Source organism: Polistes fuscatus, unplaced genomic scaffold (assembly GCF_010416935.1).
Source record: "Polistes fuscatus isolate 324 unplaced genomic scaffold, CU_Pfus_HIC Scaffold4, whole genome shotgun sequence".
NCBI classification, from domain to species: Eukaryota; Metazoa; Arthropoda; class Insecta; order Hymenoptera; family Vespidae; genus Polistes; species Polistes fuscatus.
Genome location: NW_025113118.1, coordinates 9,542,692 through 9,558,478, shown reverse-complemented (window position 1 = coordinate 9,558,478; position 15,787 = coordinate 9,542,692). Strand labels below are relative to the sequence as shown.

Here is a 15,787-nt window from a genome sequence, read left to right as displayed (position 1 = left end):
CTCTCTCTCTCTCTCTCTTTCTTCTTCTTCCTTCTTCCTTTTCTGTTTTTCTTTCAATTTCTCTCCCACTCTCCTATATTCTCGGGTCCCTATTATACTCAGCGGGTGACAAATATAATAAATCCAATAGGGCCTATGGAATCGTTAAAGGTACGCATTTGCCTTCGGGCAGCCCGACTGTACTCGGACGGTCTCGATCTTCTGAAAAATCGAACGAGATAGAATACGTGAGAAGATCAGATGTAAACAAGGATTATTATATATACTCTATATCTTATTATAGAGATATAAAAACGTTTGATTAAAAATCATCATGGTGTTTAATTCGCTGAATATTTTACAGTGAGAAAAAAAGTAAAATAGATTAATAGAACCATTGATTGTTCTTCTTCCCTAAGAAGGAAGAAGGACGATAATATTATAACTAAATCGAATAGTTGTAATTCGTAATAATTATTCGTATTCGTAATCGTATTTGTTTCATAGTGAAAAAGTGTTGGGGGGGGACGCATAATTATTATTATTATTATTACAATTAAAGTTTTCATAAATTAATAATAATAAAAGAAAGAAAAAACAAAACCGATCGATACTTTTAATCAGTTAAAAACAAAAAGGTTATTAGAGAGACGTAAAATAGTTTTTAAGTTATTATTAACTGTTGGAAGAATATAACAAGAAGAATAAAGTGAAGTTAAAGGAATTCGACAAAACGAAGAAAGAGGAAAATAATTTAAATCTTAAAACAACAACAACAACAACAACAACAAAAAACAATAACCTCCCGCCCCGCGCAAACATTAATCCCCCGATCGAGGGATCGCGCACGAGCGAGCGAGTGGGGGGTGGGGGGGAATATTCGTGTGCGCGAAATAAATTATTCTTCAAAAGATTTGAAGGGATGTCACGGAGAAAGCAGGCCCGACCGAGCCGTGCCCAGCTCGAGGAGGATCTTGTTCAGGGCCAACTCCTGATCGATCATCATCCGGTTGGAAGCATCGTTAACGAGATCAGTAAGTGAAATTATATTTTTAATATTTTTTTTTATTCGTTGTTATTATTATTATTATTATTATATATATATATTATATATGTATCAATCGCAAGGATTACATCGTGCACGCATACACGTACACGAATATTTTATACTTTAACGTTTAATATACAAATTTAAAACACTTTACTTAACGGAGAGACACGAATTTTAATCGAAGAAAATTCTCGTCGAAGTATTTTGATTATTTTGTTTTTTTAACAAACATTATAAAAGAAAAAGAAATAAAAGGAAGTAAGAGGATCGAGAGAGGGAGGAGGAGGAGGAGGAGGAGGAGGATGAATGAAGATGAGGATGAGGATGAGGATGTGACTTTGTGTTAACGATCGTGAAATCGTGTTTCTGTTAACCAACCCCCCCCCTGGACCCCGCCCGTCTTCGGCGGTTCTTCCTATACTTCGATAAAATACTTGTCGTCGATCGAGACGAGAAAAATGAGAAAGAAGAAGCTCTGTTCGTAAAGAAAACGGCTACCAAGATGATCTCGTCTTCGATTACTATTACTACTACTATTACTACCTGTGTGTATTACCTACCGGTTACCTTACAACCACTCGAAACGAGTTCGTCGTGATTATCGTGATAGTAACACGCGAGAAGAGAAAGAGAGAGAGAGAGAGAGAGAGAGAAAGAAAGAGAGTCTTAGAAAAAAAAAAACGATTAACTCGATTAACACTCGAGATAAGTTAAAGAAGGTGTATCGTCAATCGGTGATCGTAATTTCCCCTTTGAGTGATAATAATAAAGATTATATATGTTGTTACACTATTACGATCAGAAATATTTTCAAAATGTTTAACAACGGAGTGATTGGTCGAACGAAGAAATTGATTTCGTGGATTCTTGTTGACAGAAATTTGCGTAAAATTATCGAAAAACAAAAAAAAAATAATAATCGTGTCATGTTAAAAGAACCAATAAAAAAGAAGATAGAAGAAAATAAGAGGGGAGGGTGTATGGTAAAAGAAGGAGGTTAAAGAGGGAGGGCAAAAAAAAAAGAAGAAGAAAGAAGAAAAAGGAAAGGGCGAGTAAACGAGATAGGTTTTCGTTTGGAACGTTTTAAGCGTTTTAAAGTGTTAGAACACCGATTGCAATTCACTTTCCGTCGGACCGAGTCCAGTACGTCTCGTCGGTCGGAATTAAACCAACCCAATGATAAGTTTTTAAATCTTGCAAGTTAAGTGTATCTCTTTTCCTCACGTTATTACGAAAGTTTCTTAATGTGATCAGTAGTTATTAGTAACCGATAATAATAATCCTTGAAGATTGAGATAACTCACGCTGTTCGTTTAGTTAAGAGTTCTTAAAACATAAATTTATATATATATATAAATAAGGATACACAATTATAAGTGAGATCGTTTATTTTATTAACACTTATTGTTAAACTTGATTGATAGAATCGCGATTAAATTCTCGTATCTACGTGGAAGAAACCAGTTTCTTTTTTTTTAAATTATAGAATAAACGACGAAAGAAAAAGAAAAAATCCGAAAAAGGAAATAGGTAAATAAATAACGTACACGTGGATATTTTTCTAGGCGTTGTAGATCTATAGAAATATGGTTTTGGTGTGTATATCGGTAACGCGACGCTAAGTGAATTAACGTTAAAGTGAGAAATACCGTCGAAGTAGGAAGATATAAAAAAAAAAAAAAGAAAAAAGATAACGTAAGAAAGAAAGAAAGAAGGAAGGAAGTAAGTTTGGTAGAGAGGGGGTGGGAGGGAGGGACGTAGGTTAAGGTAAGAAGGAAGGAAGGAAGGAAGTGAGTAAGTAAGAAAAAAGATCAATAAACGATGCGAGCCCTCGAGCAAGTTGCAATACAGTAGATAGTATAGTAAGTGAGTGAGCTCAAGCCAGCCAGCCGGTTGTACAAGTCGAAGCCGAGAACCAAGCGGAACCTTCTTCATTCATCCCGTAGGTTTTCAGGTTTTCGATATTCGAGAGGCGTCGCTAAACGTTTCGTTCCGAAAAATATCGGATTCCATGGTTTTTTTCCCTCGAAATATACGGAAACTTAAGTGACATAAGTTCTCGTTGAATTTGACTCAAGTGTGTCGGGAAATTATACTTGCGATTGGGGTAAAAGTATTAGTATTGCTACGTGCTTTTCCAAAATGTTTCGTAATTTTTACTTATTTTATTTTCTCTCTCTTTCTCTCTCTTTACATTTCGAGATTAAGAAGAAGAAAAAGAATAAGGGAAGAAAGAAATAAAAAGGAAACCGTTCGTTAGGTTATATAGATCACGTTGGATAGGTAAAAATATTCGACGATGTTGTAGAAATAATTTTAACAGCGAGGTAATTTCCCAGAATTTCACAGATTAAAATCTCGGTGCACCGTAAGTCAGATAAGAGTATTATTTCTTTAGGTACAAATATGGTGAAAATGTTTGAAAAGAATATTACAAAGCTTTGTTGTATAACTCGAGGATATTTTAAACACTCTGACATAAGTATTCTATTTCTATTTCTACTTCTATTTTTCTCTCTGTCTCTCTCTCTCTCACACACACTTTTTGCATATACCTATGCATATTTATAAATTAACATTTATGTATATATTATATTATATATGCATCGAATATGAGTTAAGCAGAACGCTTCGTTGGTGGGTTTGACTCGGTTATAACTGCGTAAACGATAAGAAAATATTTCCAGCTGGCGAACGTGCGATACGGATTTGCATAAAATCGAAAGGAAAAGCATTTTTTAACAACGAGCGTTGTACGCGAACCTTACCTGAGTGAGTGCGTCACGCGAACTGTGATCACTACCGTGTGTGTAACGTCGCGAGGAACTAAAACAAGCGCAACAAGTACTTACTTTTCTCTATTTTCACTAGACTCTTCTTTTTTACTTTGTTTTTCTTTTTTCTCTCTCTTTTTCATATTTCATATACATACCATGCATATTCATTTATCGAATTTATTTATTAATGAGCGCATTCTTGTTCGTAAGGTTTCAAACAAACAAATAATTATTAATTAATTATTAACGTTTGTGTCTCATTATTACTTTACTAGCAATATTTTTCTCTTTCTGACCAATATGACAATATTTTTATACACGGAAATATAATTTTTTGTTCTTTTCATTAACATTTTATTATAAGAGAAATAAAATTTGATATAATTGAGACAACAAATTGGTCTGGCAAAATATGCTTGATCGTTTTTAAAGGGTATTACATGGGGGGAGGGGGGAGGAGATATTTAAATCGATATAAATCGGGAATAAATGATCGTAATGATACGGAGTCCACTATAGTTAGAATTTTTGTTAATACTATAAAAGAATATCATATCAACAAAAAAAAAAACGGAACATCGATTAAACCTTGAAATTTTGTAAAATATATACGTGTTATACGACGTTAGAAATTATTTTTGACTTTATCGATTTATCTTTTCAATTTTTCCATTCTTTCATTTTCAACCGTTATTCTTTACACTTAACTTTCCAATTCTTATCTTTTATTTACCCCCCCTCCCCGCCCCCGTGTGTTTCATTTCATTCCATTCCTTTTTCATTTTTCGTTACGTTCATTCTTAGTTGTCTTACCTTAAAACACAAAAGTCCTAACCTTTTTCATAAAAACGATATAAATTGTTTCGTGGAGAAAAAGAGAGGCAAAGATGACGGATAGATTTAACGAAAAAGAAGTAGAAAAAAAATAATAAACAATTTTTCCTTTCTCTTTTCTTATTTCCTCTCATACCTAATACAATCACGATAAGTCAGCCGAAGAAAATCGGAAATGTTTATAAATGAATGCCCAAAAATATTTGTACTTTGACAATAAACAATCAAATGTGTGGATACAAAGTATAATATAAAACGCAAGGTATAATATACAACGTAATTATAAATATCTATTTATAAATATACAAAGTATAATATACATGACACGTAATCATCAAATATCATTATTATTATATATGTATATAATAATAATAATAATAATAATAATAATAATATAAATTTTAATGATATATATATATATATAAATATAATATATATAAATACATATGTGTAAATAATATGTCCTATCTACGCATGTGTTTGTAAATATGCACGGAACATATGTATTTATCTAATCGAATTATAATCATCAGGGACAAAGTAAATGAAAATATATATATGATAAAAGTTAAAAAGCAACAAATTAAAATTAAAATGTAACGTTAGAAGAGATTACAAAAATAAAAATAAAAAAAAATACGAACAGAAATAAAAATCAAGATAGAATTTATCTTAACGTTAGATAATTTGGAGAATAATAATTATTGATTCGTGATTGTTGATCGATACTTCTCTCTCGTATTATATTATACTTGGCGTGACGAATATTAGAAAATGATAGAAGATGATAGATTAAAAAAAAAAAAAAAAGATAATTGTTCAAGCATATTGTCGTAAGCCAATATGCAATATGTGGGTACGGCAGGTAGAATAAAACCGACAAAGAATAGTACAAAAGGGGGAGACGACGACAACTATACTCTAAACGTGCACATGCAATCTAATATCGGCTTTGCACCGACTCCATATTAATAGATCCTAATAATACGGATCCGGCGTCGCTTGCAACCGACGATTTCAAGTTGCTCGGCAAGATTGTATGTGCATATACACATATTTATACATGTGTAACACATATCTGTTAGTTAGTAGTCGTAAGTATCATAAAGAAAATTAATTGTCAACTCTTCGTTGATGCGTGAATGAAGGATTGAGAAAGAAGAAAATTTAAAATTAGAGAGAGAGGAAGAGAGAAAGAGAGAATGTGATCTGTTGAAATATACAATTGAATTAGCACGATTGTATATACGTGTGTTAATAATTATGATTCTTATTTTCTTGTCTATATTTCGTTGAAAAACAATCGATGATGGTAAAATGAAAGAATTAGAAGAAAAATATTGTGTATATGTGTATGTGTATATATATATGTATGAGTTGGTTAATTTCATAAAGAAAATTAATTGTGAACTTTCGATGATGCGAGAATGCGAAAGAATAAGAGGAAGAAAATTTTGAAAGATCTGTTGAATTAGCACGACTGTGGGGTGTATGCGTGTATAAATGAGTATGGTTTATTATTTTTCTATATTTCGTTAAAAACAACCAAATTTCAACTTTCGATGATGGGATAATGAAAGAATTAGGAGAAGAAAATTACGTATATGTGTCTATATATATGAGTTGGTTAATTTCATAAAGAAAATTGTGAATTCTCCATGAATTAAAGAAAGAAAGATAGAAAGATAGAGAGAGAGAGAGAATGAGTGAAAAATAAATTGTTTCGTTGTTGTGTATATCTTTGTATATATGTACGAGTATATGAGCGTGATTATTCGTGCGTTTCATAAAGAAAATGTGAACTTCTCGATGATGGGAGAATGAAATGGTTGGGGATAGATGAAGAAAATTAGAATTAGAGAGAAAGAGATAGAGAAAAGGAATGAGAGAGAGAAAGAGAGAAAGAGAGAGAAGATCTGGTGAAATATAGTGGTTCGTCGACGCAACGAGATAGCCTCGTGGTGATTTAGATATTTTCGGCTTTCTTCTCCTCTAACTTTGCCGCACCCGAAGATGTCGAGTTTAACGCTTTTAGTGGACTCCTTCGTCTTCTATCTCTTTCTTTTGATTTGTCTTTTTTCCTTTCTTTCCTTTCCTTTCCTTCCACCACCTCTTGTTCGCAAACTCACACAACATAACACTCTCCTTCTCTCTTTTACGCTTTCCCCATTCACAGAGTTTCTCGCTCACTCTCCTAAGAGTTTTTTAAACGTACGGTGGTTCTTCTGTTCTCTCATGGTGGCAAAACGTTTCATGGTTTCGTGGATTAGGATTATTCCTTCCTCGAAAGAAACTTGTTTTCTTTTTTTTTCTTTTAGACTTTTTTTTTGGAATGTGGTACCATAATAAAATTATTTATTTTATTAATCGATATCCGAAAGCGATGATAGTTCAAGGACGACTACGACTACAACGATGGTGGTGGTGATGATGATGATGACGATGATGGCGATGATTTAGCATTTTATTTGGAATGCGATGGAAACCCATATACATTGTGTGTAGAACTAATAAACGATATTTTATTATACTAACTTTATTATTATCTTACTCGTTCTCTCTCTTTCTCTTTCTCTCTTCTCTTTCTACGATTTTTTTTTATCTTCATTCCAAGGAATCTTAAGAGAATAATTATAATCACGAACCTTTTTTTATTTCTTTTCTAATACACGTTGTAAACGAAAATAATTAAATTAACATTTCGTTTAAACACGAAGAAAGAAGAATATATATAAATTTTTTTTTTTTATAAGCTTCTATCTTATATATTAACATTTATCATTATTCGAGAAAGAATCTTAAAAGAATATACTAACACGATTATGGTAGATTTATTTCTTCTAATACGTTGTAAAAAAAAAAAAAGAAAGAAAAAAACAAAAATGATGAAAAATTCGTTTTGAACTATCTAAAAACGTCTTAGTTAAAACTTTGTGTTAAAAAGGTTAACTAATAAACGTAAAGGACATATGACAGTCCGTTACGGATCGTAATTTCTTAATTTCACTAATTCATATTTCGTGTCGTCCTCAATAACCCAAGTAGATAAATCTACTAGGCACGATCGTACTAAAGATAACAGAGCGTTAGACCGTCATTTCTACTACGAATACCTTCCATCTATCTATCTATTTATCTATCCCTCTCTTTCTCCCATAATCTTCCTATTCGTACCTTTAATTATCCCAAAATATTTACAACTTACCTCTCTTTCTCTCTTCCTTTATCACAATTTTCTATTTTATTTTATCTTACTCATTTTGTTCGTGCATTATATTTTTGTGTCAATTTTTGATCAATGAACTAAACAATATTCCATAAAATCGAACAGTCGCACCCCATTATTTCGTTCGTTCATTGATTTTGTTCGTTCTTTCTTTCATTTATTCGTTGGTTGGTTGGTTGGTTGGTCGGTTCCTTGGTTCTTTGGTTTAGTTTAGTTTAGTTAATTTCTTATTTCGTTGAAATCGTTACCATCCCGAAAGACCATTAAATTTTGCGACGAATTAAGAACAACCGAGGAGAAGCTACAGGCAAATACATACATACATACATACAAACATACATACGTCTCGACTATGAATTGACCTCGCTCCAACAATATACAAAATTATAAATACCTTCGACGCACGTTATTCGCGTTCTTGTTGCCTTGAACACATTATTTAATTCTCTCTCTTTCTCTCTTTCTCTTTCTCTCTCTCTCTCTCTCACACATACACACACACACACACACCTCTTTTTTCACTTTATTTCTTTTTGTTTCCTTCTACAATTTTTTTCCTCTTTCCATTTTCCTCGCACTACTTTTTACCGATATTATATTCCAAAGGAAAATATTTGTTTGTTGAAACACATTTGTTCTATCCAATCGTCGGATCGAAATTTGACGAATAGTACGATCGAAATTTATGCGACACGTGTCTGTAATATCATTTTCTTTTCAATTATGAAATTAATGAAAAAATAATCATAATTCCTAATGTTACGAGTTATTTTTTTTTTGTGGTGAGAAGGGAAGCAAGGAAGGTGGGGGGAGAAAAGAAAAGGAATACGATCAAAATTTCATTGATTCTTATTAGTCTTATTAGATCAATCAATATTTATCTCTCTCATTTTGTTTTCGTTTGTCCTTGGCATGATAATTATTCTGCGATTAATCATTTATATTTATACAAGATTTATTAATTTTCAATATTTATATGTTATTTCCCATTATCCGTATTATATTTGTAAGCATTTAAACACGAACGTAAATAAATTTTATCTATAACAAGGATATTTTCATGTGTTAACTATGTGGCAAAGTGATAAGAAATATGTGAGAGAATAACACGAAGTAGATAAGGAATAACTGAAGTATATAGTAACAAGAGCAAAAAAAAACAATAATAATATAATAATAATAATAATAATAATAATAATAATAATAATAATAATAATGATAATTATCCGCGTATCATCTTATCGAGTGTACGAAACAAACATTGTTTTCTTTTCTGTCTTTTTTCTCTATTTTTCTTTTTTTTTCTTTTTTTTTTTTCATTTTGTCCTATTATTTTCCTTGCGTACACGTGTTGTTGGAAAAACTATCGCACGATTAGTTAAATATTCGCCGTAATCAAATTTCGTCCTCGTTTAGTAAAACTTGTTTTTCATTTCTAATTGTATCCTTAGTAATTTTCTACGACACATTACATTTTTTTCTTTTTTGTTTCTTTTTTTTTCCCCAACTATTATATACATTATTATTATTATTATATATTATATATTATATATTCCCTTAAATCTTCAAACACACGCGCACAATATCAGTTGCGATTAATAATTCTTAATTTGATTCTTCTTTTTTTTTTCTTTTCTTTTCTTTCCCCTTAACAAATCGACAAAAAAAAAGATATAAAAAGAACCAAAGTCGTTAATTAAATCGGAAACAAAGGTGACCAAAAAATTGTACGAAAAATTGTCGACGAGATAATAAGAAGGAAGAGAACGTACGAGATGTGTGTGTGTGTATACTTTTGCGTGGGTGTTTGTGTGTGTGTGTGTGACTGTGTCGTACGGATAAAAAAAAATTAAAATTAAATTAAATTGAAAAAAGGAGAAAAAAAAGAAGGATAATAAAAAAAAATAAAAAAGCAAAACACGAGATAGAAAGAGAGAGATAGAAAGAAAAAGTGAGAGAGAGGGAAAAACATAGGATGCTGACTTACCGGTTTTTTGCCCTTTTGTCGCGAGAGTGAATATTTTTGGTTTAGCAAGGTTTGAATGCGGGGAAACGCGTGGGCGTATATATGCGACCGTTCGTCTGCCAACCCCAAACTATTAGCCTCTATCTTTGTGTGACGCGTTCACGCGTGCTTCCCACGAAGGCGGCGCACATTGCACGCGTGCGTATTCCAACTCTTCTTCTTCTTCTTATTTTTCTTATACTTATTCCCTTTTTTTATTCCTTTACCTTCTCATCCCTTTCTTATTTTTTCTTTTTTCTTTTCTTGTTTTTTTCTTTTCCCTTTGGACCTCCTCCTCCTCCCTCCTCCTCCTCCTCTTCTTACAATGATCGCGTTTGCCTTTCGGCAAGGTAAAGGGGGGTCCCTTTTTTTTTTTAATTTTTTTAGAGGGACGGTTGGAAAAATTGATGACTGTACTCGATTATTCGATTCAATTCGGATAAAAAAAAAACACACAGCCACACACGCACACATACATGCGCGTGAGTAAAATAGGATATCAATTATTAGCATACGTGTTCATTATTGCAATGCGTGTGTTCCAAGTTATGAAGAAAATAAAATAAAAGAAAAGAAATGGAAAATTTGTACGAATATCTAATAATGTTTTTCGTTAGTTTATTTCTCTAAATAAAAGTATGTCGCATGTGAGTTCTCCCCGTTAGCAATGAGAAATAAATTCCAATTTGCTTAGTTGTAAACGTTGAATTTATAAAATCGTAATTAAAATTGTAATATGTAAATGTTTTATTAATGCGATTGCACTATTGAATGCATAATTTTTTAATCGATTTCGAAGAGTCGCAGTTCTTTTCTGTTCGTTTCTTCCGTTTTCTTCTTTTTTTGTCTTAAGCGTTGTGTTTCTTTTTTTTTTATCCTTGTTATTATTGTTGTCGGTTGTTTTAATTATAATTATAATTAAAAGAAGACCTTTCGTTAAATGATGCAAATTTCAATTATCTCGTCGTAATGGTTCATAAATTACGATTGAAAATTTTCTTTATTACACGTGTACACAATACGTTTTTTCTTTTTTTTTCTTTTTTTTTTTTCATATAGTCATTTCCGTTCGATAAATAATCATCAATAGGATCACACTATACCGCGCGTGAGCATATGATAAAATATTAATGTCTATTTCCTATTCGATAGAAACAATGAAAATGCTTTGTCTATTTTATTATTGTTGTTTTCTTATTTTGAAGTAATATTCGTCACGTATGTTACGTTATATAGGGAAAAAAAAACGAAAACAAATATATATATATATATATCGAGACCCACGATATGCGAAGTATTGCGAACGAAACGAAATATATTTTCTATTAATAAATAATAAGTAATTTAAGTAAAATAATATATATATAGTTATGTTAGAAATATGATAATATAGCTTATGATTACGTAACGCGTATCAACGATTAATGAATGTGGTTGCGTTTCAATCGACATTTGACTTTTGTATTATTCACGAGTAATATAAAGGGTAATATGTATTCAATGTTCAATCGAAATCAACGAACGATTTCATAATGTAATATTTTCCAAACATTATACTCCCCAACCAATCCCTCGTCTACCCATCGCCCACCAACCCTACTCCACTCCGAGCTTTTTTTTTTCATTCGTGGAATAAATAATTATAAATTTTTCCATAATGGTTAATTAACAAAGCAAAAATTTACAAAATAATACATATTTTACGATGTGTCGTTCCGTCTAGAGAGAGATATTTAGTCAGGCGTTTAGTATTGCATACCTTCTTTTTTCTTTTTCTTTTTATTTTTTTTCCTTTAAGAGAAGGAATATTTCTTTTCTATTTTTAGTTATAGAACAATAGAAAGAAAGAAAGAAAGAGAGAGAGAAAAAAAAAGAAACATATTCGTTCAAAAGTCGTACTTATCTACGCGACATTATGATAATAAAGAGCCATTTTTTTTTCTTTTTAGTATCATTATTATTATATAAAAACATTACGGACTTTAAAACTTTGACGCGACTAACACCTGGAACGTGTCTTCTTCTTCTATTTCTTCTCTCTTCGCGTTTTATATTACATTATTTTTCTGTTTCTTTTCTTTTTTTTAATCTATTAATTATCTTCGTTTTAATTCGTTTGTATTATTATTGTTTCAATAATTAACGTACAACAGATATTTATATTTTCAGTATTAATAGTTAGTAGAAAATTTTCTCTCCGACGAAAACAAAAATAGATTATATCCAAACGAAATCTTGTTGATGTATTATATTTGTATTGATCTTCGATTCTGAATATATTAGATATTATTATTCTAATATAATTGTGTTCCCATATAATTCGATCATAAATCTTCAATATTAAATAATTATTATTATTCGTTGGTATTCGATATTATTCAAAATTTCATTCTATTTTTATACGGTATCGTTTATTTTCCGATTCAAACGAATTATTCGTTTTACGCAATTTCTTCTTACAATATAAAATACAATACTTTCGAACAAAAATGTATACTAATATCTTTTCTAAAATAATAATATAATAATAATAGTGATTAGTATCGGTATAGTAATCCAAAATTATCTATCTATCTTATCATCACGTTTATCATCATTGAATGATAGCAATATTTCGTTACTAATTTTCTACATATAGGATATAAAAAGTATTACGTAAACATCATAATATTAAAAAATATTCTTATATATTACAACAATAAAAATTATTTCACTGTTTTATTCTTACCTGTTAATTCATAAGTATAATAAAATATTCCTACATTAATTATAACAAAATAACTATATTGAAATTATTTCTCCCTTGTGTTCAAATAAAATGAAAACTTAAGGGACAAATAATTAAAACTATTCGATGTACACAATACATAGATACGAATACGAAGAACGTGTTAAAGAATTACGATTACGATTTAGTAGTCACCTGAACGAAAGATCTCAGTTAGAATCTCACGAGTTTAAGTTCGGAAAGTATCGAGAATGAATGAGAAAGAGAAATTTAAGTGGGTAGAGAAAGAATAAGTGGGAAGAAGGAGCAAGTTAACAAACGTAAGATTTACGAAGTAGTCGGTGTTCTTTGACGCCGACGTTGAATCGTCGCCTTGCATCGTATTGACGTCGAGAATCGTGTAAAAAGGGCTCTGAATATGACCCGTCATAGTAGTAGATCGCATTATAAACCGCCTTCGTAGCTTAGTTCTTCGATAATTGGCGACCTTCGCATCTTCCGCGAAGGAATGTTCACCAGGTTTTGCACGAAGGACGTTGTTGGTTGGTTGGTTGGTTGCTTGCTTGCTTGCTTGCTTGCTTACTTTCTATCTCTTTCTCTTTCTCTCTTTATATACGGTATAAGTAAAGGGTGCGTGCATTCAAAGGTGCATCGCAATTTTCTACTACTTTTTTTTTCTTAATAAGTTAAATTTTCGTGTGACGCGACAACGTTGATAACCCGGATTTAAATGAAATTGATATTTAAATTGTAATATTATTTTATTTCGCGTACATAATTTATTTATAGATTTTTACTTTCATTATTACTGTTGATTTGTTCGTAAGAAATTATTACAACTTTTTTTTGGGGGGGGATGGGCTGGGAAGGAATTTTATTTTATTTTTTTTTTTTTCTATGGTGTTTTAGGGAAATCAAATATTATTTTTTATTACGACTATTAGTATTTATATTCTCATTGGAAAATTTCGAATAAGTTGTACATTTATTATTCGTAATAATTTAAAATGAATAACAATTAATTCTTTCTTCTATTTTCTTTTTTTTTTTTTTTTTTAATATAAAAATTATCCATTGAAATTTTTTTTTTCCTAAGAAGTATATCTTACTTTTTTTTCTCTTCAATTCGATAATTGACGTCGAATAAAAATATTTCCAAACGTATACATCACTTGCAAAATTATACGTGTAATTTTATAAATGATCGATGATTCGTGACTGTTACGATAGAAATAAATATTACTCGTTAGTTAAGTAACATTTAATTGAACGATTCAAATGCAAGATAAAACGATCGAGTTAGTTAAAGTTTCAAATCATTTTAAATTCTTCAATGATTTTCTAATCGATCGATCAACTAACTCATAGAATAAAAACTAGTCCTATTACTTACTCTTTTTTTCTTTTATTCCGTATCTCTTTCTCTCTCTCTCTCTCTCTTTCTCTTAGAAATTCATCATCGGTTAGATGAACTTTACGGAAGAACGTAGGTGTCTTCTTCTTAAACGAAGTTACTTATTACATACATTAGAGAGTAGTCGTGGTTTCGCATGATCTCGTGAAATTATTTAATGCTTATGTTCGACGTATATATTCATGCTAATCTCTCGTATTTATAAACCGCTCATAAAACTTAACAAGAAAAAGAAAAAAAAACAATTATTCTACCAATACGATACGTAGCAGAGGTAACATTAAGAAAATAAACATGAAAAACTATTTTTTTTTCTTTCCTTGTGGAAAAAATCCATTCTTTTGTAAATTGTTTTAAAAAAAAAAGAAAGAAGTACCATCGAATATAAAATATTATTCGTGCTAAATTAATTATGAACAAACAAAAAGAAAAAGATAAGAAGTAAGAAAAATTCTTTCGAGACTTTGTCCAAATGTATAATCGTACTTTTTCTTCTTTTTTTTTTCTCGATATTACTTTATTATATTTATCTCTTTTATTGTAGCAGAAAGAGATCTCACTATGAAAAGACAGACTTTAAGCACTCGTATACAGTGACGTTCTCTCGTTTAAACGAACCCAACGATATTTATAAACGTGCGAAATCGCGCGTTGCACGCGTACAGTAAGTTTCCCGCGTTTAAATGTGTGTGCGTATTCGTATGTATGTGTATGTGTATGCGTGCCGAATTAGAGTGTGCAGTAAGTAAGTAAGTAAGTAAATAAGAAAGTAAATAAAAGTAAGTAAAAGATGGGAAATAGAATAAAAAAAATTACTTACATGACGACAATCATCGTGGGAAACACAGTTCTTGTAAAATATTAACTATATATAAATAATAAATAACAACTAACGGTAAACGGTAATAGTAACAGCAGCAGTAACAGAGAATTAGAAAACTTCAAAGACGTTCGAAAGCATGAGGAGGAATACAAAAAGTTGAGTGATAAATATTCATAAACCCTTTTGAATATATTACAGTATTATTTATTTCCTTTTTACTAGCTATTTTTACCCAATTGCAAGTAACACGATTATTGAAAATGCACGTTTCCACCGAAACCGTCATTTACCGACATACTAATGTTTTTTTTCCATTTTTCGCTATATAATAAATCTAATATAATTCTTACTTTCGAGAACTTTCATGGCCATCGTTTATCCTGTAAACAAAAAATTAACTAACGTTTGCGAATATCGCGTGTGCGTATGTGCGTGTGTGTGTCAGGTAAAAATAGACGTACCCGATCATTAATTTTTAACGTTTTGTAATCATGTTAGCTCGTTTACCAATGTATTTTTATTTTTACTTCAAACAAAAATAATTAATATACATATTACTTTAATATTTATATATCGTATGTACAATATCATTTATAATATTATTCAAACGTACAAACTTTACTCCATTAATATGCTTAACATTTCCTATACTTTATATTAATTTATTATCAATTCTATTCTATTCATACTAACTTTCTCATACTTTTCTATCATAAATCAATAAAATAACACATCGTATAGAAAATATTGATGAATAGTAATATACTCAAAATAAAAAATGAAAAAAACCAAGAGACGTAAACTTTAGAAACAACCTAACATTATTACATGCGCGTTAACTATTGAACAATTATTGAAATAAACAAAAATTCAATTTTCCTTGTTAACCAATTTTGATTAGTTACCAGGTAGATAAATATATTCACCCAAAAAAAAGAAAAAACAAAAAG

The 15,787-nt window shown here is 30.5% G+C and overlaps 1 protein-coding gene across 1 annotated transcript in view; it reads left to right on the top strand.

The window, feature by feature from the left end:
• Positions 1–630: 630 nt before the first annotated feature.
• The window catches only part of LOC122520959 (homeotic protein spalt-major), a 78,069-nt gene continuing 62,912 nt past the window's right edge, over positions 631–15,787 (top strand). The window contains exon 1 of the mRNA XM_043641298.1: positions 631–1,013. Within this exon, the coding sequence (XP_043497233.1) occupies positions 902–1,013 (112 nt within the window). The 5' untranslated portion in view covers positions 631–901. The remainder of the gene's footprint in view (positions 1,014–15,787) is intronic.